The sequence below is a fragment of the Belonocnema kinseyi genome, chromosome 7 (assembly GCF_010883055.1).
Source record: "Belonocnema kinseyi isolate 2016_QV_RU_SX_M_011 chromosome 7, B_treatae_v1, whole genome shotgun sequence".
In the NCBI taxonomy this organism is placed as follows: Eukaryota; Metazoa; Arthropoda; class Insecta; order Hymenoptera; family Cynipidae; genus Belonocnema; species Belonocnema kinseyi.
This window is the reverse complement of record NC_046663.1, coordinates 64,899,443-64,925,614: the sequence shown is the minus strand read 5'-3', so window position 1 is coordinate 64,925,614 and position 26,172 is coordinate 64,899,443. Positions and strand designations below refer to the sequence as shown.

At 23.5% G+C, this 26,172-nt stretch overlaps 1 protein-coding gene across 1 annotated transcript; it reads left to right on the top strand.

The window, feature by feature from the left end:
- LOC117177218 (inositol monophosphatase 1-like) lies at positions 1 to 26,172 on the top strand. Its single transcript, XM_033367767.1, has 6 exons — positions 1 to 206; positions 3,409 to 3,542; positions 9,301 to 9,563; positions 18,462 to 18,567; positions 18,660 to 18,811; positions 25,906 to 26,172. Exons 1-6 carry the CDS (start codon positions 147 to 149, stop codon positions 26,010 to 26,012), a joined length of 822 nt encoding a protein of 273 aa, XP_033223658.1. The 5' UTR covers positions 1 to 146; the 3' UTR covers positions 26,013 to 26,172.

Genomic DNA, 26,172 nt, shown 5'->3' with positions numbered 1-26,172 from the left:
CAACATCCAGTATAAAACGAGCCGGCTTGTCAGCTGGAAGCAAAATTGGCTGTGCTGTGGTCGTAAGCTTTTTGCCTTTCTTTTTGCTCCTATACATTAATTCTTTTTAGATTAATTCTTTCCGAAAAACACGGGAACAGTGCAAAATGTCTAACCTAGATGAATGTTACGAGACTGTTATTGAACTTGTGAAAGAGTCTGGACAGGTGAGATATTGATTTCTATTCAGCGAACAAAACATGAATTAAAGACTTGCCCGCCAGAAATAAACGACCTCCAGTTACCAAGATTAGACTTTCCACCGATGAATGTGTTATCGATTTTAGTATTTTTAGCATCCGTTTTTATTTCGTTTTTTTTTCAACTTTTGTGGAGGTCCAAATTTTCGTTTTCGGTCATATACAATCTAAAGCGGAAGTAGCTTTTTTAATGACGAAATTATCTATTGAAAATCATATTATCGACCAATTTTAATAAGATAACTTTCTTGTGAAGCGTGATAGGAAGTGACTAGTTTCGTTTAACTATATCGTCACTGACTAGTTACTTTCGTCGTAGCAATAGTGGCACGTAACAAAGTTAATTTTATTAATAAGTAATAAATTGTTAGCTAGTTACTATGAAAGCCAAAAAATTGCCAAGTTTTTTTAAAACGTTCACTAGTCGTATTTACGAGAATGAACAAATTTTATTTTTATACTATTTTTTATTTTCAGTCTTCAAATTGTGGCGAAAGTTTTCGAAACTTTGAAAATTGTAATTTTTTTCAATCTTGGAATTCCAGATTTTCTGAATTCTGTAGAAATACTTTTAGAAAGAAAAAATATTATGTTCAGAATTTCATATTCGTTTTTTTTTTTAATATAATTTTTCTGACTAAAAATTGAACTATTTCAGTTGAAGACTCATCATTTTAGTTATGTTTGACATTTAACTTTTTTTTTTAAATTCTGCTTATTTGCTTTATATCATCTATTTTTAAATTTTAAATTAAAAGCTCTTTTGATTAAAATATCAACAATTACTTGTTCATTTGAGATATCTGTTTGTTGGATAGTTGAACTCCTTTCCTAAAAATTAATGTTTTCGTTGAAAATTTAATTATTTTCGTTAAAATGCATGTTTTTGTTGTTTAAAATTATTTTTTTAACTTTTATTTTATCTATACCAGTTAAAGATTCATAATTTTAGTTGAAAATTCGTGTCGGGTTAAAAATCCAACTATTTTGGGTTGCGAATTCGTCTTTTTTAGTAAAAATGTTATTTTTCACTTAAAGAATAATATTTTTTTCAAAATTCAACAATATCTCTAGAAAATCATTCTATTGAGTGATGCATTTAAGTATTATTATTCTAATTAAATATGCATCGTTTTCGTTAAAAATTGAAATATTTTGTTGAAATTTTTTTTCAGTTGAAAATTTATGTTTTTTCCTTGAAAGTACAATTTTTTAAATTGCAAATTTAACGTTAAACTTCACTTTTTTCTTTGATGAGTCATAATTTTAGTTGAAAATTCATCTCTCTCGTAGAAAATTGGACTATTTGGTCGAAAATTAGTTTTGCTGCTTACAAATTAATTTTTTTAATTAAAAATTTAACTTTTCTATTTAAAGATCTTAGTTGAAAATTTAATAATCTTCACTAAAATTTGTGTTTTGGTCGTTGAAGATTCGATTTTTTTAAACTTATAATTTAAATATTGCAGTTAAAGATTCATCATTTTACTTGACAATTCGTCTTTTTGGTTGCAAATCCAACCTTTTGGATTGAAAATTCGTCTTTTTCTTTAGTTAAAAAATTCATTTTTCACTTTATGTTTTTTTTCAAAATTCAACAATATTTCTATAAAATCATTCTATTCAGTGAAGCATTAAAATATGTGATTTCAAATTCGTATTTTTTCTTGAATTCAACCATTTTCTACTTAAAGTCAAAATGTTTTTTGGTTTAAATATCGACTATCATGTTTTTAAAAAATCCAATTGATAATATAACTATGATAATTAAAGATTGATAATTTTATTTGAAAACTCATGAATTTAGTTGAAAATTGAAGTTTTTTGTTGAAAATTCGTTGTTTTTTTTTTTAATATTTTTTTTACTGAAAATTTAATTCTTTCATTTTTGATTGAAAATTGATTTTTGTGCTAAACATTCAGCATTTTCAGATCCAGATTTAATGACATTGTGTAAAGTTGAACTCCTCTGTTAAAAATTCACTTTTTTGTTAGATGAGTCATTATTTCAGTTGAAAATTCATCTCTCTCTCTGGTTGTTAATTTAACTATTTCATTAAATATTAGATTTTCTGGATAAAAATTACTTTTCGTCAATTCAAAAGTTAACTTTTATTCTTAAAGATTCATTATTTCAGTTGAAAATTCATGTCTTTGAAAATTTAACTATTTTGTTGAATTTTTTGTTTGAAAATTGACTTTTATAACTGTAAATTTAATTATTCCACTTTTTGTTGAAAATTCATGCTGTTTGCGTTTAATTACAGCTTTTTAGGTCCATATCTAATAATATTATTTAAAGTTGCACTTCTTTGTTAAAAATTCACTGTTTTGTTGGATAAGTCATAATTTTAATTTAAAATTTATGTCTCTGATAATAAATTTAAATGTTTCATTAAAAATTAGTTTTTCTTGTTCAAATTTGATTTTTGAAATAGATAATCAAACTATTTTATTTAAAGTCTCGTAGTTTTAGTTAAAGTTAATCTCTGGTTGAAAATTAATTTTTTTTAACTGAAAATTAAATCATTCTATTTTTTGTTGGAAATTTATGTTTTTTTTTAATTGTAAATTTAACTTCTTCGTTTAAAATTGATGTATTTTGCTTGAAAGTTAAACTTGTTTAGTTGCATATTCAATAACATTATTTAAAGTTGCACTCCTTTGTTAAAAACTCACTTTGTTGGTTGATGAGTCATTATTTTAGTTGAAATTTTATCTCTCTGGTAGAAAATAGAACTATTTTATTCAAAAATTAGTTTTTCTGGTTCAAACGTGATCTTTTAAATTAAAAGTTTAACTATTCAAATTGAAGACTCGTCATTTTAGTTGAAACTTCATCTTTTCGCTAGAAAATGTAACCATGTTGTTTAAAATTAGTTTCTTTCTGGTTGAAAATTAATTTTTTTTTTAACTGAAAATTGAACTATTTTATTGAAAAAGTAATTCTTCTGGTTCAAACGTAATCTTTTAAATTGAAAATTTAACTATTCAAATTAAGGACTCATCATTTTAGATGAAATTTCATCCCTTTAATTGATAATTTAACTTATTTGTTAAAAATTCATTTTTTTAAATGAACTATTTAACTTGAAATTATAACTGTTCTAATTAAAGACAGTAAACTAATGATATATTAGAGTACTTATATTTTTATGAATAATTGCAGCTTATCAGGGAAAATATCTGTAAGCAGAAGAATATCTTGATCAAGTCCTGCGATGTTGACCTGGTGACGGAAACAGATCGCCAGGTGGAAAAACTTCTGATTGATGGAATTTCAGCAAAGTTTCCTGAACACAAGTACGATCTCTCAATAAATTAATGAGTATGTCTTATCTTGAATGATGGGAAAACAATGCAATGTTCAACATGCTTTATCATATTTCTTCATTTAATTTTTTCTTATTAAATATAAAATTATTTACTTTAATTGATCATTCAATGAATATATATTCAAATAACGTATTGGACTTGAAATTATCTTTTTAATAGAAGCCTCTATGTTCATCCAACTGGTCACAGAACTAAGGCTTCGAATATTTCAACTGCTCTCTTGTAAAGTTTCTTTTCGCTTAACTGTCTCTGAAAAAAATATATGTTGCAAAATAAAGTGAAGATTTATCATTTAAAAATATTCCAGAAAACGTTTTCAAGTGTATTATCTAATCAATTTTAAGCAGATATTATACGTTTTGTCCTCAGCATGATCTTGTTGATTCGTTCTGCCGTTTGTGATACCCATATAGATATTTAATGGAATAACTGCAATCAATTTTCCATTACAGAATTCTAACTCTTATAGCTAAATTTTTTTCATTTCAGTAATTAAAACTAAACTTTTCAAACAATAAAATTTGAATTTTTTTTTAATTTTAAACTTTTAAAATTGAAACTTAACACAATTTTTAATTCAGAAATTTTTTTATCCAAACTCTCGATGATTTACAAGTATAAAATGGAAGCTTTTAACAGTTTTTCGTTTAACAATTTTAAATAAGATGAATTAGGGACGACGGAAATATCACGAAAATAGAATTTAAAAATATATATATATATTCGAAATAAAAAAATACCGAAAATATAAATTTTTCGAGATATAAAAATGCCGAATTGAAAATACCCGAATAATAAAATTCACAAAAGAAAAATTGCTGAATTACATTGTCAAATTTCCAGCACTAGAAAATTCCTGAATTGTAATCAATATTATTAGTTTATTAAAAATAGAATAATTTTGACAGAAGATTTTTTTTAATATCCAATTTACTTTTTAAATTTATTTTTCAATTTAAAACAACAATAATTTTTTTTAAGTTGGGGCAAGTGAAAAATCCCGAAAAATAAATTTATTGATACCCTAAAATAATTGAAATAGAAAATTCCCGAAACTATAAAATTGCCAAAATATAAAAATGCCGAAATGAAAAATTCTTAAACAGTTTATAATATTACCGAATTTGAAAATTTCTGAATAATAAAATTCGCGACATAAAATTGCTGAATTTAAATAAATAAAAAAATGTTCTTTTAACAATATTATTTATTCATTAAAACACAATACTGTAAATATTTTGATCAATGAATTTTTTTTAAACATTCAATTTATTTTTAAACATTATTTTTAAAATGGAAAACAACAATAATCGAAAAAAATCGGAGATGAGTGACAAATCTCGAAAAAGAACATTTTCGAAATAGAATATTCCCGAAATTATAAAATTGCCAAAATATAAAAATCCTGAATTAAAAAATTCCCAAACTGTTTTTTAACTGTTTTTTAATTTTTAAAAATGAAGTATTAACAAAAATTCATTGATTTAAATATTTCATTTTCGTATTCGGATATTTTCATATTTCGGAAATTTTCTCATTGATTATTTCGGGAACAGTATGTTTAGAATATTTTATTTTTCGGGAATTTTGCAGTGTTGGGAATTTTATTTTTAAGTATTTCTCACAAATAAAATTTCCAGAAGATAATTACCGATTAAAATACCCGAACTAGAAAGTTTCTGAATTTAAAGAAACAGTTAAACAATTTTTGCAATAAATATTATTCATTACAAAAAACGTTATCAAAAATCGAATTTTTAATTTTAAAAAATGAAAAACAAATTTTCAGATAAATTGGACGACTGAAAAATAACGAAAAATAGATATTCCAGCACTGTGAAATTCATGAAAAAGAAAATACTCGGAATAGAAGATTTGCGAAATTATAGAATTGCCAAAATATGAAAATCCTTACGTAGAAAATTCTCGAATAATAAAATTTCCGAAGAATTTATAATCTTAGCGAATTTTAAAATTCTTGAATAAAAATACAATAATGAAGTATTTTGATAAGTGTTTTATTACAAGAGCAATAATTTAAAAAACTATTGTGTTAATTTAAAAAAAAAATTTTATTCAAAATTTTTTGTTTCAATAAGTGTTATTTTAAATGTAAACAATGATTTAAAAAATTAGATTAAACATTTAAAAAATTGTCATTTATCGAAATATTTCATTATTTTATTTTTAATAATAAATAATGATGTCGCGAATTTGATTATTCGGAAATTTTCAAATTTGGTAACATTATAAACTGTCGGGAATTTTTAAATTCAATAATATTTTATATTCTATTAATTTCATTATTTCGGGAATTTTCCATTTGGAATATTTTGTTCTTCGGAAATTTTACAGTGTCGGGAGTTTTATTTTTCAAGATTGTTTTGTTTTTTAAAGTGAAAAATCTGAATTACGAATTTATTAATTTAAAGTTATTTTAATATTGGAAATAGTTTATCTTAAAGTTTCAGTCGAACGTTTAAATTTGTTTGACTGCTAAGGCTTACAAATTGAAACTGTTCAAAAACGTGAAAAATAATTTCAATGCGTTTTGTATTTAATATCAAATTTTAGGACTAAATTCTGAGGCCAAGCATTTTGAAGAAATTTCACATCATTTTGCAGAAGTAATACGTTTATTCAGAATAAAAAATTTTATCTGTGAAATAAAAATAAAAATGATTAAATTATAAAAGTCGCTTAATGGCTATAAAAAAAATCTAAATATATTTTTTTAATCTGAAAAAATACAGAATAACGTTCTCCTCGCAAGAAAGAATTTTTCGCTTCAAAGATTTACAAAATGATTATTAATTATAATATTTTATAATTAATACGTAATTATAAAAAATTGAGGAAAAATCTTGAAAATAGGAAAAAGAAGGAACAAATTCTCGAAAAAGGAGAGAAAAGGGGAACCTTTTGCAAAATAGGGGAATAGGTTTGTACTTATCTTTTTTTTATTTTTATTTAGTTCAGAAAAAATATATTTGGTTATTAATAGTTTTTTTTACAGTTACAGTTATTTATAATTTAGTTATTTAATAAAAAAGATACATTTTGAAATTCATTAATTTCATTGTTAATGATCCAAAGAGATTGCTTTGCCTGAGAGATAATTTGATTTTTCAATGAGTCTATTCTAAATGCAGACCCCCCAACATATTTGCGTTCGTAGTTTGAATTAACTCAATCATACAAAACGTCATGGAGCTTTTCAACCGCAAATGATTATCTTGTTTATTTAATTTCATTGTTATAGTGAATGGAAAAGTTTATAATAATATTTAAGTAGAATTAAAGTAATGAGTAAAAAGTAATTCTTAAAATAATTTAAGAAAATTATTATGTTAATTAAAGGCCCTCCGTATATAAGTATATATTTTTTTATCATTCTATACGAAAATATCCATAAAACCAAACCTTTTTCACAATTTTTGAAGTTAATATTACCGCCAGAATTATTTAGCATTTTTCAAGTTTATTTAACTTTTTCGTTGACAAAAATTCAGATTTTCGCGTTAAAAATTCAAATATTTTGTAGAACATTCGTCTGCTGACTTGAAAATTTAACTATTTGGTCTAAAATTACATTTTTTTTGTTGAAAATTCCGTTATTCTGTAAAGAGTTCGCTTTGGTTGAAAATCCAACTATTTGTTTAAAAGTTAATGTATTTTGTTGAAAATTCATCTTCTTTGATAATAATTCAATTGTTTGGCTAAAAATTTAACTATTTGGTTTCAAATTAGTTTTTCTTTTTAAATTCCTTTGTGTTTTATTTAAAATTAAAATATTTTTTTTGTTTAAATATCAAGTATTACATTTTTATTGAAAATTTAACTTCTTGGTTGAAAGTTGAACTACTTTCTTAAAAGTTCATTCTTATGGTTAAACGTTCATAATTTTAATCAAAAATTTATCTTTTTGCTTAAAAATTCAAATAATTTGTTGAAACTTCTCTTTCTTCGGGTAAAATGATTATTTTAAGTGAAAATTTATCTTTTTGGTTAAAGATTAACTTTTTTCTTGCAATTTCATATTTTTATATTGAAAATTCAATTGTTTCGTGTACAAGAATCGGATTTTTGTCTTGGATATTAAAAAAATTAATAGAAAATTCAACTGTTTAGTAAAATATATTTTTTTTAAATTTTCGTCGTAAATTAAACTGTGTACTTGAAAATTAATTTTACGTTGTTGAAAATTCACCTATTTTGTTGGTAATTTAATTATTTTCTTAAAAATTTAATTACTTGATTAAACTCTATTTTTTTAAACTTAAATTTTTAAAAAAATTTTTTAAGTTTTATAAAAAATTCGTCTTTTTGGCTTGAAAATTCAGCTATTTCGTATAAAATTCAAATTTTTTGGTTAGTAATTCCTATATTTTATAAAAAATTCGCTTTTTTAAATTTAAAATTATGATTTTTCAATGAAAATTTAACTATTCCATTTATGATTGAAAAAGAATATATTTCAGACTAAAAATTTAGCTATTTGGTTAAAATTTAGTTTTTTTTATTGTAAAAAATTAATCTTCTTGGCTGAAAATCCAAATATTTGGTTAAAAATGTATGTATTTTGTTGAAAGTTTCTTTTTCTTTAATAGTGAATCCATTGTTTTGGCTGAAAATACATCTATGTGGTTAAAAATTCATGTTCTTTTGTTAAATTCTATTTTGTTTTATTTAAAATGAAAATATTTTTTGTATAAATATCATTTAATAGAAAATTCAACTGTATATTAGAAGATTCGATTTTTCATTAAAAATCTCGTTATAAATAGAACTGTTTTAGCTAAAAATTAACTTTTTGTTTGAAAATTCGACTATTAGATTCTAAATTAAAATTTTTTTTAAAAATTAATTATTCTAAATATTCAATTATTTGGTTAAAAAGTTCTATTTGTTGCCGATAATTCAAACTTTTTCATGCAAATTCAATTATTTTGTTAAAAAGCGATCTTTTCTTGTTGAAATTTTAACAGTCTTCCCAAAATTTAAATATTTGGTTGAAAATTAACTTTTTTTTGCAATTAATGTTTTTTGGTGGAAAAGTCTAATGCCTTGTATAAAAAAATTCGTCTTTTGTCTTGGAAAGTCAACAATTTGATAGAAAATGCAACGAAGTAGTAGAAAATTCAAGTGTTCAGTAGAAGATTCATTTTTTTATTGACAAATAATTTTTTAAAATGTAAATTGTCCTATTCCATTTTTTTCTTAAAAATTGATTTTTTAGATTAGAAATTCAACTATTTGGTTAAAGAATTATATATTTTGTTGAAAGTTTGTCTTTTTATAGAAAATTAATCTCCTTGGTTAAAAATCCAATTATTTGGTTAAAACTTTATGTATTCTATTAAAATTTTTATTTGTTTGTTAAAAATGTAATGATTTGATTAAAAATCAACTATTTTGTATAAAGCTCGTCATTTTATGTGGAAAGTTCGACTATTTGGTTCAAGCTTTATTTGTTTTTATTAAAATTCGCATTTTTTGGCCCAATCTGTTTTTGATTTCAAATCAAAAAAATTCCTTGTTTGAAATATCAACATTTTGTTTTTTGTAAATTCATATTTTTTGGTTGAAAATTTGAGACCGTTGGTTTTAAAGTTGAACTATTTTGTTATTTCTTAAGACACTGTAAGATTTGATTTTTAAATTTAGTAGCCCTTGTTATTTATTTTAAATTACATAACAAAATTTGTTGTGTACTATGTCACAGATTCATTGGAGAAGAAACTACCGCAGAAACAAACAAAAAAGTTACTTTAACAGACGATCCAACATGGATTATTGATCCCGTGGATGGAACCATGAATTTCGTTCATAGTCTGCCCCACACCTGTATTTCAATTGCGCTTTGGATAGATAAAATAGCAGAAATAGGAATTGTTTACAATCCAGTTTTGGAACAATTCTTTACAGCCCGGAAAGGAAAAGGAGCTTTCCTGAATGGAAAACCTATTCATGTGTCTCAGGAGACAGGTATTTTCTATTGCAAATAATGAATATATCTCTGCTTCTCAATCAAAATCAGAGACGACGGCCCTACCGAAAAATTCTCTAGAAGTCTTTAGAAGACACTTGAAATTCTATTTCATTTAATTCATTTCCTAAAGTTCTTTAGAAATCATTTCAAATCCATTGCAATCTTTAAAAAATCGCTGATATTCTAGATACCTTTTTAAACACTTTTGAAATTTTCTCAAATCCTCCGAGACTCTTTGAAAGTATTTTTAAAAATTAAATCTCATTATATTCCTTAGAATTAGAAAAATCAAAATTAGTTCAAGTACTTTAGAATCCCTTAAAATCTTTATTATTTTTTTAATTTTCTTTACACCTTTTAAAATACCGTCCAAGTTTTAAAATTCCTTGAAATCCCTGAAATCCGTAGAAGTCTTTTATATAACACTGATATCCTGAATGCACTCCCGGTCAACGAGTAATGCCCACACTGAGCGAAATTGGTCGAAATAAAGTTTTATGTCTGTCAAAAATTCGTGTATTTAAAAAAATTAAACGTGGTTTTAAAGTTCGAACCAATACCTCTCAAATGCAATCGGCTTTCTCAAAAAAATTGAAAATTGAATTTTTTATAGTAAAATAAACTATTACTTTTTTCTCATTTTTTTTCCTCTCAAAAAACGTGTTTAATTTTGGGTATTTCAGGGTGGTCGTTTCAATCGAAGAAAAAAAATTCCCGGTTTTTTCTCGGTTCGCAAACTTTATTCCCTGTCAATAAAATTTTAAAAATCAAACTATATTCTAAACATTTTTCCATATAAAGCAGTAAACAACAAATTAAAGCATTCAGAGTGGAACCCTTGAATGCAATACTTTTAAAATTGAAGTTTACAAGTTTTCAATTCAAAAATTGTGTATTCAAATGCTCAATAACTTACACGTATAAACTGGAAGGTACTAACACTTTTAAATTGAACAGTTTTAAGTGAAACCCAAATAAACTGCATAATTCAGAACTTTTATAATTTAGAAATTCAAAGATTCAGATTAAATTCCAAAAATATAAATCCACGTTAAAATTTTCAATATTCTAAATTAAAGAATCAAGCAATGAACTTTAAAAATTTTCAAAATTATATTATTTGTAGTAATTTTAAGCTAGACACATTAAAAATTGAATAATAATTTGTTTAACTTAACAGTTCTTAAATTAGAAGTTAAATTATATTTATTTTAAATAGTCTAGGCATCCTTCAAAAGCTCTAAAATTTTATTTCAATATCTTGAAAAATCTAGAAGTGGTTTTAAAATTTTCCAAATTCAAAATCCTGTTTGAATTTTTCGCCAGAGCTTTTAAATATATTTAAAAATGAATTGAATTTTGTCTATAACTTTTAGAAAATCCTTCAAATTAAAAAAAAAATTAAATTTAAATTTATAAATTACAATAGAACATTTATTATTTGGAAAAATATTACAGTAATATTAAGAGATATTTAGAAGTTTTAAAAAGATTCGAATTAAATTTAGAACTTGAAATAATTTGAAATACTTACAGCCAATTTAAAATAAAATTTAGATTTTTGCAGGTTTTTTAGGAATTGTGAAAGACTACAAAGGAATAAAAATTTTCTTAAGATCCTTAGGAAGATTGAATATGATTTTTCACTTTGAAAAATTATTGTAACAGAAAGTTTAAGAAGATTTTAAGAGATTTAAAAAATAATCAAAGAAGAACATGGAAGATTTTAAGAATTTTATTTAATTTGCTGGATTTTCAAAAATTGTTGGAAAATTTCGATTAATTTTAAAATATATTTAGAAGTTCTGAAAAAATGTTAACACACACTTCGTTTAAATTACTTGAAATAATTTCAAGTTTTAATTAATTTTGAATCTATTCAAAACTTCTACATATCTCTTAAAATTTCTCAAATTTTTTCTACAATTAATAAGCGTTCAATCGTTATTTATGCTTCAAAATTTAACAATTTCACTTATAAATTAAACATTTTTTAAATAGAACAATTAAAATTGTAACGCTAAAAAATTAAAAGTTCTTTGAAAATCTAAAGATTCAAAGCTTTCTATGTAAAACAATTCAGTCTCAAATTGTTTTCTTTTAAATATTTGGTTTCAATTTACTCGTCTTAAATTGACAGTGAAAAATTGCTAAATATTAAATACTTCTTTTTCTAGATTAAGAAATTTCAAATTAAAAGGGATAAAAATTAAATAATTTAGACTCACAATATTTTATATTTAATAAAAACCTTTAATTATGACTGTATTATTATGAATTTATTTTTAAGTTGAAAATAGTAAAACGCAAATTTACATTTTTTAATAGATCAACAAATTAACGGAAATAATATATTAATAAATTTGTTTATTAAATTTAATATAAAAAAATAATACAAAGGAATACCTAAAGCTCTGAATTAAAAATATATTATTGATAAATCATAAAAATTTTTATTTAAAAATAAAATTGTCGGAACAAATGATACATTAATTTCAATTTTTATCAAGACTTTCGGACTGAAACAGTTACAATCTGGAAATTCTCAAATTTTGAACGGATCTAGAATTGTTTGGTAAAATCAATTATTGTTCAGACTTCTATACTGAAAGTGTAGATCCATTTTAAAAATAATTTGTTTATATTTACAGTTGATAAAATTAAACTGTCTTTTATCACAATTTTTCAACTTCAATTGCTTTTGATTTTTAATTTTTTTAAATCCTCAAAATTGCAGTTTAATTATTTTAAAAACTGTTAAAATCAAACTTGGGCAGATTTTTCTTCTGAAGATTCGTAAAATTCCCGGTCGAGGGGCCACTCTGTCTTTTGTAAAAAAAATATTCGATTTTAAAAGCTTCTAATTTTTCATTTTTTTTAACCTTTAAAACTGCATTTTTAAATTCTTCAAATTAAAATATATTGTTTTAAATATACTGTTTTAAACCGAACTATTTCATATTTAATATTTGTTTAATTGTTTGTATTTAATATTTAGCAATATTTCACTGTTCATTTAAGACGAGTAAATTGAAATCAAATATTTATAAGAAAACAATTTGAAACTGAATTGTTTTACATAGAAAGCTTTGAATCTTTAGATTTTTGAAGAACTTTTAATCTTTTAGCGTTACAATTTTAATTGTTCTATTTAAAAAGTGTTTCATTTATAATTTTTTAAATCTCTTAAAATCTTCTTATACTTTCGGTTACAATCATTTTTCAAAGTTGAAAATCATTTTCAATTTTTCTAATAATCTTAAGAAAATTTGTATTCTTTTGTAGTCTTTTACAATTCATACAAAAATTCTAAATTTTTGTTTGAAATCTGCAAAAAACTACATTTTATTTTAAATTCGGCTGTAAGTATTTCAAATTATTTCAAGTTCTAAATTTAATTCAAATCTTTTTAAAACTTCTAAATATCTCTTAAAATTACTCTAATATTTTTACAAATAATAAGTGTTCTATTGTTATTTATGAATTCAAATTTAATTGTTTTCTTTAATTTGCAGGCTTTTTTGAAATTTATAGAAAAATTTAATTCTTTTTGAAATATATTTAAAAGTTCTGATAAAAAATTCAAAAATTGTTTTGTATTTGGACAAATTTAAAACCACTTCTAGATTTTTCAAGATTTTGTAACAAATTTTGAAGCTGTTGAAGGATGCCTAGACTATTTAAAATTAAAATAATTTAACTTCTAATTTAAAAACTGTTAAGTTGAACAAAATTATTTTTCAATTTTTAATGTGTCTATCTTAAAATTACTTAAAATAATATAATTTTGAAAAGGTTTAAAGTTCATTGCTTGATTCTTTAATTTAGACTATTGAAAAAATTTAGACTTTGAATGATTTAATTTGTTGTTTATTGTGTATTAATTTATATGGTAAAATGTTTAGAATATAGTTCGATTTTTTAAATTTCATTGGCCGTGAAAAATGTTTGCGAACCGGTAAAAAACCGGGCATTTTTCTCTTCGATTAAAACGGCCACCCTGAATGAGCTCAAGGTGCCATTTTTTTATTTAGCTTTTTTAAACTTATAATAATTTTTTTGAAAAAAAACTTTTTTAACGCGGAATATCTCGAAATCTATGGATTATAGTAGTGCAAGTATTTTTAAAGAAAAAATAACTTTGAAAAAAATGTTGTTTTTTTCAATTATTACCTTTTTTTTAAATTAATATTGTCTAACTTTTTTACATAAAAGAATATTAGTGACAAAATCTGGTAGCTAAGTTATGTTATGTGTAAAAGTTTAAAAATATTAATTTAAAAAAAACAGACATATAAAACTTTTTATTTCGACCAATATCGCTCAAGGTGGGCAATACTAACTGCAATTTTTTTTTTTAATTTTCTCGAATCCTCCGAAGTTCTTTGAAAATATTTTAAACATTTTAATCTCGTTATATTCTGTAGAATTAAACAAAAGTTTTAAAACCAGAGAATACACTCTAGAATCCCTTGATGTCGTCTCTGATATTTAAAAAAATTACTCTAAACTCTTAAAAATACCTTGCAAGTTTTAAAATCTCTAAAATCCCTAGAAATCCATGAGAATTCTTCAGTCTTTTAAATATCTCTGATATCCTAAATAGCTTTTTAAAATCCTTTAAAATTTTCTGAAATCCTACGAAATTCTTTGCAAAATAATCAAAACTAAATTGAAAATTAAAGCAGTCAAGTTGAATTCCTTTTTTTATTTAAAGCTTTTAAATTTTAAGCTAAAAACATTTTTAATTCTGAAATGTTGTACTTAAATGTTAAATAATTTACATATATTCCATGGACGCTTTCCATTTGTCCGATTGAATAATTTAATATCGATTTTTTTTAGATTTTAGATTCAAAATTAAGAAACATTAACCATTTTATTTCAACTGAACACTTTTCAAATTGGAAGTTAAATTATTGTTATTTTAAGTCGTCTTAATTAAATCATTATTCCATTGTTATTTATACATCTAAATTCAAAACTTTCACTTACATATTAGAAATTATTGAATTGCAACCATTCAAATTGTAACGTTCAAAGTTTAAATTTAGTACTCTTAAATTTTAATGATCCAAGGCATTCCATTTCAAACAATTTAGTTTAATTGTATAGTTTTGAATATTTGATTGATAATTTCTGATTTTTAATTAAAGGTCAAATTTTGCTGAATCTTAAAAAAATGTTGTTTTTTTAATCAAAAACTTTCGAGTTCAGTGGTTTAGAAATATAATTATTTGGATTAAAACATTTTAATGCAATTTGAAATTTAATAAGTCTTTAATTATGCATATCTATTAATTTGCAATAAATTTTTAAATTAAAAAAAGCTTAGTTTCAATTTTAAGTTTACATTTTGTTAACTACTAAATCTTTCTAATTGAAATAGTTAATTGTTTAACGTAAAAATCTGTCAAATATTCAATTTTGAACATTTTCAGAATCTTCTTGTAGAATGGATTATTGTTCAATTTGAAACGCTTTTAATTTTTAATTATTTAGGTCTTAAAAACTGAATTTAAAGATTCATTAAATTGAAAATGTGGGTTTAAAAATGTAGACCTAAAATGAAAATTTTATGATGTAAAATAGTTTATAATTGCGCATTGTGAACATTTTCCGGTTCTATCGTATTAAAAAAAATACACTATATTGTTAAAAGAACGTACATCTTAAAATGTTTAAAATCTTTTAAAATTCCATTTAATTTTCCTTACTCAATGAGCATTTATTAATATTTATTTATAAGCATTTTGAATTAGGATTTAAAACATCGTCTTTTTTATCTCTATTAATAATAATTACATTATTTAAATTTCGTGGGAAAATATATCGCTTCAAATTGGAAAGGACGCTTAATTTAAATGGTAAAAGAAGTCAAAGTAATAGAAAACATATTATTCGCATCAAACAGTGCCTTATTCAGAGTTGCAACAATATCCCAATTTCAAAATGATTCTAGGTATAAAAATAACCACACAGCTAGAAGATTAATAATATTAATGAAGAAAAATTTTGTTTCTAAATATATTTTATACACTTATTAGTTGAGTTTTCAAATCAAAAAGATAAATTTTGTGCCTAAGAAATTAATTTCTACTAAAATGATGAATCTTGAATCAAAAATATAAATTTTGTACCAAATAGTTGAATTTTCTACCCAGAAGATTAATTTTTAACAAAGCACATAAATTTTCATCGAAAACATATCAGTTTTAAACTAAAATTAGAATAGTAAAATGTTAGAAAAATAAATTTTCAACCAAAAAAAAAATAATTTTCAACAAAATAGTTTTTTTTTTTATACAAAAAATTCCAAAACAGATACAGTTTTAATAAAATGCATAAATTTTCAGAATTAGACACCAAGAATCTTAAGGAGTTACACCACTATAGAATTTTAAGAAAATCGAAATTTTTTGTTGCTCAGAAGGTGTTTAGGGTCTTAAAAATAATATAAGGTATGTCTCGGTGATTTTAGATTACTTAAAACTTTAAACGCATTTTTCTCGAAACCACTTTTTTTTTAACTGGCCGGAAACATAACTCGAACAAATCCTCGCCGATCGATTTGAAATTTTTAAAATCTATTCTAAGTTGCTATCTCTAGCGACGTACATGGGGTTTTTTTATATTGCATAGTTTTTTTTTATATAAACGATTTTGTAACGATTTTTTTCATGAAATTTTTTACTTTTTTGAAAAGTGCACCATGTAGCGAAAAATAAATATATCGAAGAAAATTCTACTTACGTCTCTTGCTGTTGTTCTATAGAATCGAAAAAACTTTCGTTTTTTTTATCCAGGTCAAAAATTGCAACCTACATTTTGTCATAAACGAATTTGAAAACAATATTCTCTGTACTTTATTGTTGATATTATAAATTCCATTTAAACAAATTTCGATTGATCTCTTTATTAAGCCAAAAAAATTCCCGAAATATGCCTATTTTATAAGGAATTCCCGAAATATGCCTATTTTGTAAGGAACTTCAAGGGGAAATCAAAAAAAGATTTTAGAAGATTTCAAAAATAGTCAAAGAAGAATCGAAAAGATTTTAAGACAATTTTTTAAATTTGCAGAATAAATAAAAAAATACAGGAAAAATTTAAATAATTTTTAGTATTTAGAAGGTTTAGAAGGTATGACAAGATTTAAAAAAATTTTTTCTTCTATTCGTGTACAAAATTTTAAATAATTTTTTATTTACAAAAAACTAACTTTAAGAGAAAATTGAAAAAGGGTTTTAAACATAAAAAACGATTTTCTAAAATTTCGAAAAATAGTTTAGAAGATTTTAAAGCAAAATGTTTCAATTTAATAAGATTGTAAAATACAAACAAACAAAAATCGGGTAAATTCAAGAAATATTTAGTAGAATTAGAAAAGAATTTTGAAAGTTTTCAAAAGAATAAACGAATTTTCTTAAAATCGCTGGGGAAATTTAGAAAATTGTAAGGTAATTTTTTAAAATTTGGAATTATATTTGAAAATTTTGAGAAAAATTCGTGCCAGTTAAAAATATTTTCAGGAATTTAAGACGCTTTAAATAAATTATAAATATTTGAAAACTCGGAAACATTTTCGAAAATTTATCAAATATTTCTTGATTCCTTCCTAACTTCTAAAAGTTCTAAATATCTTTTAAAGGGACTCGAATTTTTCATAATATTTTGTAAAATCCTATATTATGAAAAAAATTCTTTAAAATCTTCTAGATTCTTTTTTAACAAGCCTGGAATATTTAAAAATCTTTTAAATTTCTCAAGAATCTTAGGAAAATTATATTTACATACATTTTAAAATAAGATGATAATACTTATTTTCTTGTTCTTAATTCTCAGAATTCAATTTCAATATGGATTTATTATAGCACTTCGAAAAATAATTTTCGATTAATTTGAGTGTTGTCAAAGATAAAAAAATATTCGTTAATGTTGTTGCTTTAAGAATGACATACGAATGTTAAAATATTTTAGTTTCGTTACAAAGTCTAATTGATTAAAAAAATATCACATTTGAGAGTTCGTTATTTCATTGTAATAGAAAACAATATTTTAAGATTTATCATATTCCTTGTTTGTCATCTATAGCTATAATAATTATATTTATTATATGGTAGCATTATATATTTTAAAACGGCAATAAAAAAAATTAGTTCTTCATCGCTATATTTAAAAGTGTTTGAATATCTGGGACAGACACAAAATAACGAAAAAAATGAATAGCAAAATCATAAATTAGCAAGAAAAAAAATTGCGGAATTATAAAATAAATGAATTGCTAAATTCCCATAAATATTTCTATTGCTGAAATTTAAGATTGACGGAATTTAAAATTTGCCGAAAATAATTATTAAACTATTAATTAATGATTATTTAAATTGTTTGCCTTATTTATAATTCTATTAATAGCACATAAATTAATAATCAATTAACTATGTCGTTATTTGAAATTTGGAAAATTTGATAATTCGATAATAATAAATATTTTCGGTTTTTTTCATTTATTTGTTATTTATTTTTTATAATTTCTGAATATCCATGCAATTTCTTTGCTTGTTTGAATTATGTAAACTATATCGCTTTTTCCTATATCAAAGAAAATAATACGTAAGTACATAAGTCTCATTTACTAGCTGACTTTACACCATGAAGAAAAACGGATTTTAAGGGGTTTTTTTATATTTATTTTTTATTTTTTATGCAAGTTTCCTATGGCACTGCATGGTTTTGTAGAAGAAAGTTACTACTAGCGCCGCTGCACGGCCGTTTTCAACTCTCTTGACATGTTTTTTACATTGGGTAGTACAGTGCTTGAACGTTTGGCCAGGGGAGAGGAAAACTGCAGAAAACCCCACTCCCGAGTTATTAAATTTTTTTTTATATTTTAGAGTTGCAGAAGGCATTGATAATGAATGAACTCGGCACTTGTAGAGACCCAGAAAAGCTGAGGATTACTATAGACAACCTAACTACGTTGACGCCACTCATTCATGGGTAAATTAATCCGGTCGAGATCTCTTTTTGAAAGTTCAAAAAATGGTCAATTTTTGTCTTATTTATTTAATATTGCTTTTATTTATTAATAGAACCCGATCACTGGGATCAGCAGCTTTAAATATGTGTATGGTTGCAATGGGAGGGGCAGATGTCAATTACGAATTTGGAATTCATGCCTGGGACGTTGCAGCTGGAGACCTCATCGTCAGAGAAGCTGGCGGAGTCTGCATCGATCCTGCTGGTATTTTATTCTCAAATTAATAATAGATCAAACCAAACATATAATAACAAAATTATCTATTGAAAATTCTCTCCAATCTCACTATCCAGGTCTGTCAGCGACATGAAAACTTAATTTTCAAAGAAAACTTAATTTTCAAAATCCCCTTAGGGACCGTATTTAAATTACGTAACAGCTCGGGGGGGGGGGGGGGGGGGGGGGGGGGGGGGGTCGAAGGCTCTTCACTCATGTTTGTAATTTTTGGAAATTCGCAAAAACTTTCTCCTCAAGATTATCTTTTTAATTATTAATTTTATTATTTGATCGAAATACATAACGAATACACAAATAAATGAAAAAAATGCCGAAAATATATATTATTATCAAATTATAAAATTTTCAAAATTTCAAATGATAAGATTTTTAATTCATCGACTTCAAGACTGAATTATAAAATAAACGAATTATTAAATATCCACAAATGTTTCAATTCTCGAAATTTAGAACTGCTGAACATAGTTAATTTGATTATTAATTTATGTGCTATTAATAGAATTATAAAAAAGGCCAACAATTTAATTAATCATCAATTCATAGTTTAATAGTTATTTTCGGCAAATTTTAAAATCCGTCAAACTTAAATTTCAACAATAGAAATATTTATGGGAATTTAACAATTCATTTATTTTATAATTCGGCAATTTTTTTTCTTGCTAATTTATGATTTTGTTATTCATTTTCTTCGTTATTTTGTAATAAATATAATTATTATAGCTATAGATGACAAACAAGGAATATGATTAATCTTAAAATATTGTTTTCTGTTACAATGAAATAACGAACTCTCAAATGTGATATTTTTTTAACCAATTAGACTTTGTAACGAAGCTAAAATATTTTAACATTTGTATGTCATTCTTAAAGCAACAAGATTAACGAATATTTATTTATCTTTATATAATAAATCCATGTTAAAATTAAATTCTGAGAATTGAGAACAAGAAAATAAACATTGTCACCCTGTTTTTAAATTTATGTAAATATAATTTTCATAAGATTCTTGAGAAATTAAAAAGATTTTTAAATGTTTCAGTCTTGTCAAAAAAGAATCTAGAAGATTTTTAAAAAAAAATTTTTTATAATATAGGATTTTACAAAATATTATGAAAAATTCGAGTGCCTTTAAAAGATATTTAGAACTATTAGAAGTTGGAAAGGAATCAAGAAATATTTGATAAATTTTCGAAAATGTTTTCGAGTTTTCAAATATTTGTAATCTATTTAAAATGTCTTAAATTCCTAAAAATATTTTTAACTGGCACGCATTTTTCTCAAAATTTTCAAATATCATTCCAAATTTTAAAAAAATTACTTTTTAATCTTCTAAATTTCCCCAGCAGTTTTAAGAAAGTTTGTTTATTCTCTTGAGAACTTTCGAAATTCTTTTAAATTCTACTAAATATTTTTTGAATTTACCCGATTTTTGCTCGTTTTTATTTTGCAATCTTACCAAATTGAAACATTTTGCTTTAAAATGTTCTCAACTATTTTTAAAAAATTTTAGGAAATCGTTTGTTATGTTCAAAAACCTTTTCCAATTTTCTCTTAAAGTTCATTTTTCATAATAAAAAATTATTTAAAACTTTTTACACGAATATCAGAAAAAATATTTTTTTTAAATCTCATCAGACGAAAACCTTCTAATTTCTAAAAATTATTCAAATTTTTCTTCCATTTTTGTATTTATTCCTCAAAATTAAAAAAAAATGCCTTAAAATCTTTCCGATTATTCTTTGACTGTATTTGCAATTTTCTAAAATCTTTTTAAACAATCTCTTCAAATTAATTTTTCGAAGTCGAAAATTATTTTAATTTCTTTTAAGAACCTGAAAAAATGTATTCCATTTTCGTGAAACTTTCTAAATTCTTAAAAAATCTTTACAAGTTTTAATTGTTTTTGAATCGTTTCAAAACGAAAAATATTTTTTTCTGAAAATTGGTCTTTTTGATTTCAAAAGTCATGTTTTTCAGTATGAATATTGCATCTTTTTGGAAAAAATGGAACTGTTTTATTGAAAATTAAAATATTTCCTAGGAAATTTACTTTTCGTTTAAAACTTCTATTTTTGTGTTGAAAAGTCAACTGAAATCTTTTTGGATAAAATTTCAACTCTTTTTTTTTTGAAAATTTGACATTTTGATTTAAAGATTTACCTATTTTAGTAGAATTTTCATTTTTTTTTTTTTTTGACAATAACGCTTCATTGAAAATTTAACAATCTTGTTACAAAGTCTTGCTTTTTGTTTAAAAATTCAACTGTTTAGCAGAAAATTAATTTATTTTTCACAATCCTTATTTTGATGTTGAAAAGAGAACTGAAATCTTTTTGGATGCAAATTCAATTCTTTTTGAAAATTTGTATTTTTGATATTTAAATTCAACTATTTTAGAAGAATTTTCATTTTTCTTTGAACAAAATGCAACAGTTTTGGTTGAAAATTTCACAATATTATTTAAAAGTCATACTTTTTTATTGAAAATCCTGCTGTTTTGTTGAAAATTTAACTATTTCGTGGTACATTTACTTTTTGTTTAAAATGTATGTTTTTGTGTTAAAAAAAGAACTGAAATCTTTTTGGAATGAATGTTTAACTTTTTAAAAAAAGTAGAGTTTTTGAATGGAAACTTATCTGTTTTAGTACAAATTTCATATTTTTTTGAAAAAAATGCAACTATTTGGTAGAGAATTAAACTATTTTGTTAAAAATTCATCTTTTTTGGTTGAAAAAAATTCGTCTTTTTTATTGAAAATTTAATTTTGTTCGTAGAAATTTATTTCTTGTTTAAAAATTCATATTTTCATCGTAAAAAGTGATCTGAAGTATTCTTTAACAGAAAATTCAACTATTTTGTTTGAAAGATTTGGTAGAATCACTTTGTTATGAAATCACATTTTTCTTGACGATTTATATTTTTAGTTGAAAATTCATATCCTTGGTTGAAAGTTTAACTATCTTTTTTAAATAATCTTTTTAAATTGATAATTCAACAATTTAAGTCAAAGTTAAACTACACTGCTAAAAATTCTCGGTTTTCCATGTTTGTTGGGTGAAAATGCATCAGTTTTGTGGAAAATCAAATTTTTGCTAATCATATTTTGTTTCAAAAATTCAATTTTTGTAGAGAAAATTCGTCCTTCGACTTGAAGGTTTAACAATTTAGATAAACTTTAATTTCTTTCTTGAGTGACAAATCATTATTTGTTGGAAATTCGTCTTTTTGGCTTTAACATTCTTTTATTTGTTTAGATTTCATCTTTCTTGATTGAAATATAAACTATGACACTTTTTTATTAGGAATTAATTTTTTAAGGTTAAAAAACTCAACTATTATGTTCAAATTTAATTACTATTTTGAAAATTCAAGTATTTTGTTAAAAATTCGTCTTTTATTTGAGAAAATACATTTTTTTTTATTAAAACAAAAATTAATAAATTTGAAAATTTTAAATTTTCATCTTAAACACTGCTTTATTCCGTTTATAAAAGATTCTACGTTAAAAATATTACATGACTGAAATGCTGATATTGGAATATCAATGATCAAGGAAAATGAAAAATTAGCCAAGGAAAAATTAGGGAACACCGTGCTTAATTATATTAGTAATAACTGACCAAACATTTCTGAAAAATAAAAATAGTAGAAATACTTTTTACGTTTTCTTCGAATGGGGGGGGGGGGGGGGGGGGGGGGGGGGAGTCTTAGAGAAGGCCTATAATACGTTGCGTAAATTTAAGTACGGCCCCTTACTCAAGGTGGCCGTTTTAATCCGAAAAATGAATTCCCGATAATTTCTCGTTTTTTTCCCGCTTCGCAAGCATTACAAGATATTTTAAAATCCTGAAAAATATTTTGAAATTTCTTGGAATTTTCATAAACTCCCTATAATCTTCAAAAATCTCTGAAATGCCTTTAAACAAATTGAAATCAATTGAAAATTCTTTAGAATCTTTTAAAGTGTCCTAAAATCTACTGAAATCTTTGAAATTTTTTTAAATCTTTGGAAATACCTTTAAATATACGAAAACCATTAAAATACTTAAAAATCCCTTGACATGTTTTTAATCCTTAAAATGTCTTGGGGTATTTTTAAATATCCTAAAATATTATAAAATCCATGGGAATCTCTTCAAATTATTTAAATTAATTACTATTTTAAAATTCCTCACTAATTTTTTAAAGCTCTTGAAAATTCCAGTCTTTGAAAACCTTTTAAATTATTGAAATAAATTGAAAATTCTTTAGAATCTTTAAAAATATTCTTAAATTATTGAAATCTTATTATGAGATCCCTCAAAACTTGTGAATAAATTTTTTGAAATGCATTAAATTATTATCAAACGTTGTGGGATTTGATGAAATTAAATTACATTAATCCTGGTATATTAAAAGATTCTAAAATCTCTTAAAATCACTTAAATCCGTTGAAATCTTATAGAGCCCCTTGCAATCTTTTCAGGGTGGCCGTTTTAATCGACAAAATAAATTCCTGGTTCGCAAACATTTTTCACGCTCAATGAAATTAAAAAATGGAAGACTAAAGCTACCAAATTTTCCAGTTGAGATAATAATAACTGAGCTGTAAATGAAAGCACTCAAAGTGGAACTGTTGAATTTTGAACTTTTAAAATTGAAATTTAAAAGTTTTTAATTAAAAAATGTTGTATTCAAATGGTCAATAATTTACGCGTATAAAATTGAAGGTACTAACATTTTTCAATATAAAAAATATAAATCCACGTTATCATTTTCAATGCTCTTAGTTAAAAAATCAATCGATGAACTTTAAAATTTTCAAAATTATATAATTTTAAGGAATTTTAAGGTAGAAACATCAAAGATTGAAAAATTTTAAAAATTTTAACTGAACACTTCTTAAATTAGAAATTCTATTATTTTCTTTTTAGATAGTTTAAATTTATTTTGAAAATTTTTTCAGAACTTCTAAATATCTGTCAAAATTAATTGAATTTTTTCTACAATTTTCAGAAAATCTTGCAAATTTTAGAAAAATTCTTTACAATTTGGATGTAGAAATAACAATTGAACATTTATTATTTATAGGAAATTTGATTAATTTTAAGAGATATGTATAAGTTTTGAAAATATTCAAACTTAATATAAAACTTGAAATGATAGCCTAATATAAAACAAAATGTAGATTTTCGCAGATTTTAAACAAAAAAATTAGATTCTTTTTAAGATTTGTGAAAGGCTTCAAAAGAATAAAAACATTTTCTTAAGATTCTTAGGAAAATAAAAAATAACTTTTCATTTTGAAAAATTATTTTAAGAGAATATTTAAAAAGTTTTTCCAAGATTTAAACAAAACTTTCAAAAAAGATTCTAGAAGATTTTAAGAAAACTTTCTAAAATTTGCATGCTAAATTTTAATCTTTTTAACACTCCTAAATATATCTTAAATTACTCAAACTTTTTCTACAAATGTTCATTTGTAAATTTTACATCAAAATAAAAAAAATTGCACTCAAACATTAAGCATTTTTCAAATACAACAATTAAAATTGTAACGTTCAAAGTTTAAAGGCTTTTCGAAACTTTAACGATTCCAGGCTTTCTATGTCAAACAATTCAGTTAAGGCTTCTTTACTTTTAAATATTTGGTTTCAATTTACTTGTCTTAAATAAAAATTAAAATATTGCTAAATATTCAATAATTAATCTTTTTTTAATTAAAAATTAAAAATTGGTTAAAAATGGAATATTTTAGACTGAAACAATATTTTAAATTTAATAAAATCCTTTAATTAAGAATATATTATTATGAAGTTATTTTTAAGATGACAATAGTTTATAAATTTTCAGTCACGCGTTCACATTTGTTTAATGACTAAGACTTTAAAATTGAAACCGTTTAAGTTTTAACGTTAAAATCTGAAAATTCTTAAATTTCGAACTGGTTTAAAATCGTTTTTGTTCACTTTTTAGTACTTAAAGTACAGATAAATTTTAAAAAATGTATTTATTTATCGAATAAAAATGTTTTTTATCAAAAATTTTCAACACCAAAGGCTTTTTTTTTTGTTCAAACCTTTAAGAAAGGATTTTAAAAATCTTTAAATTAAAAATGTAAGCTTAGAAATAAAAATTTTAAATGAAAAACATAACAATTACACTAATGATTTAAAAACTGTTAAAATCGAACGTGGACAGATTTTATTTCTACACATTTGTAAAATTCCCGGTTAACACAAAATTCACTGTCATTTCCCGGTTTTTCCCGGTCTCAAAAAATTCCCGGTCCAGCGGCCACCCTGCTTTTACAGTATCCTAAAACCTTAGAGATACTATAAAATAATTTTACATTTTCCGATGAAATTTTTGTAAATTCCTAAAATCATACATATACTTAGAAATTCCTTCAAACTTGTCAATTCTCTTGAAAATGCCTTGGAATACTTAAAAATACTCTAAAATATTTCGAGTTTTTTGAAATCCCTTGGAACTTTTTAAAACCCTTCAAAATGGTTTATTTTTTTGATGTTTTATAAACACCCTAAAATTCTTTGAAATTCCTTCAAATTATTTGAAAAATCTTCGGAATATTTTTAAATATCCGAAAATATTGCAGATCCTTTAAAATCTCTTGAAACTTTTCAAACTTTTGAAAATTCCTAAGATTTTTTTTTTAAGTAAAAGAGATGAAAGGTTAAAGATAAAATTCGATTTACTTATTATTGTTTTTATTTATTTATTATTAGATGTATATTAAAGATTTTTTTAATTTAATTATTTTTGTTCAAATTCTTTGAAATCCCTTCATATTATTGAAATCTGTTAAAAATTTCGGAATCTTTTAAAATACCCGAAAATATTACAAAATAATTCAAGAAAATTCAGAAAACAAACCACCATAAAATAAACCATTGAAAGAAAAGTGCTCTTTAAGAAAGTGACTGAAAATTGATTTGAGAAAAAAGTGATTTAGAAGTGATTGTGCGGCAGCCCTGATTATTCTAAACTATATAATTTAAAAAAACAGAGGCTGAGACTTGTAAATTATATTTAAAAACCAATTTATTTTTCTCTCCAGGTGGAAATTTTGACATCATGAGCAGAAGAGTATTGTGCGCATCGACGATGCCCCTCGCACAAAAAGTTGCCAAAGTCTTGACACAGTATTACCCCGAACGAGATTAACTAAAAAGTTGAATTAATATCCAGAGTTAAAACCAACTATAATTACTGAATCAAAATCCACGAGAGGACGTTAGAAATATTTTTTGAATCAACATATCTAAAAAAAAAGTACTTTGAACTCCAAAGAACTGTTTCAATAAATGAGTTTTTATGGGAAAAA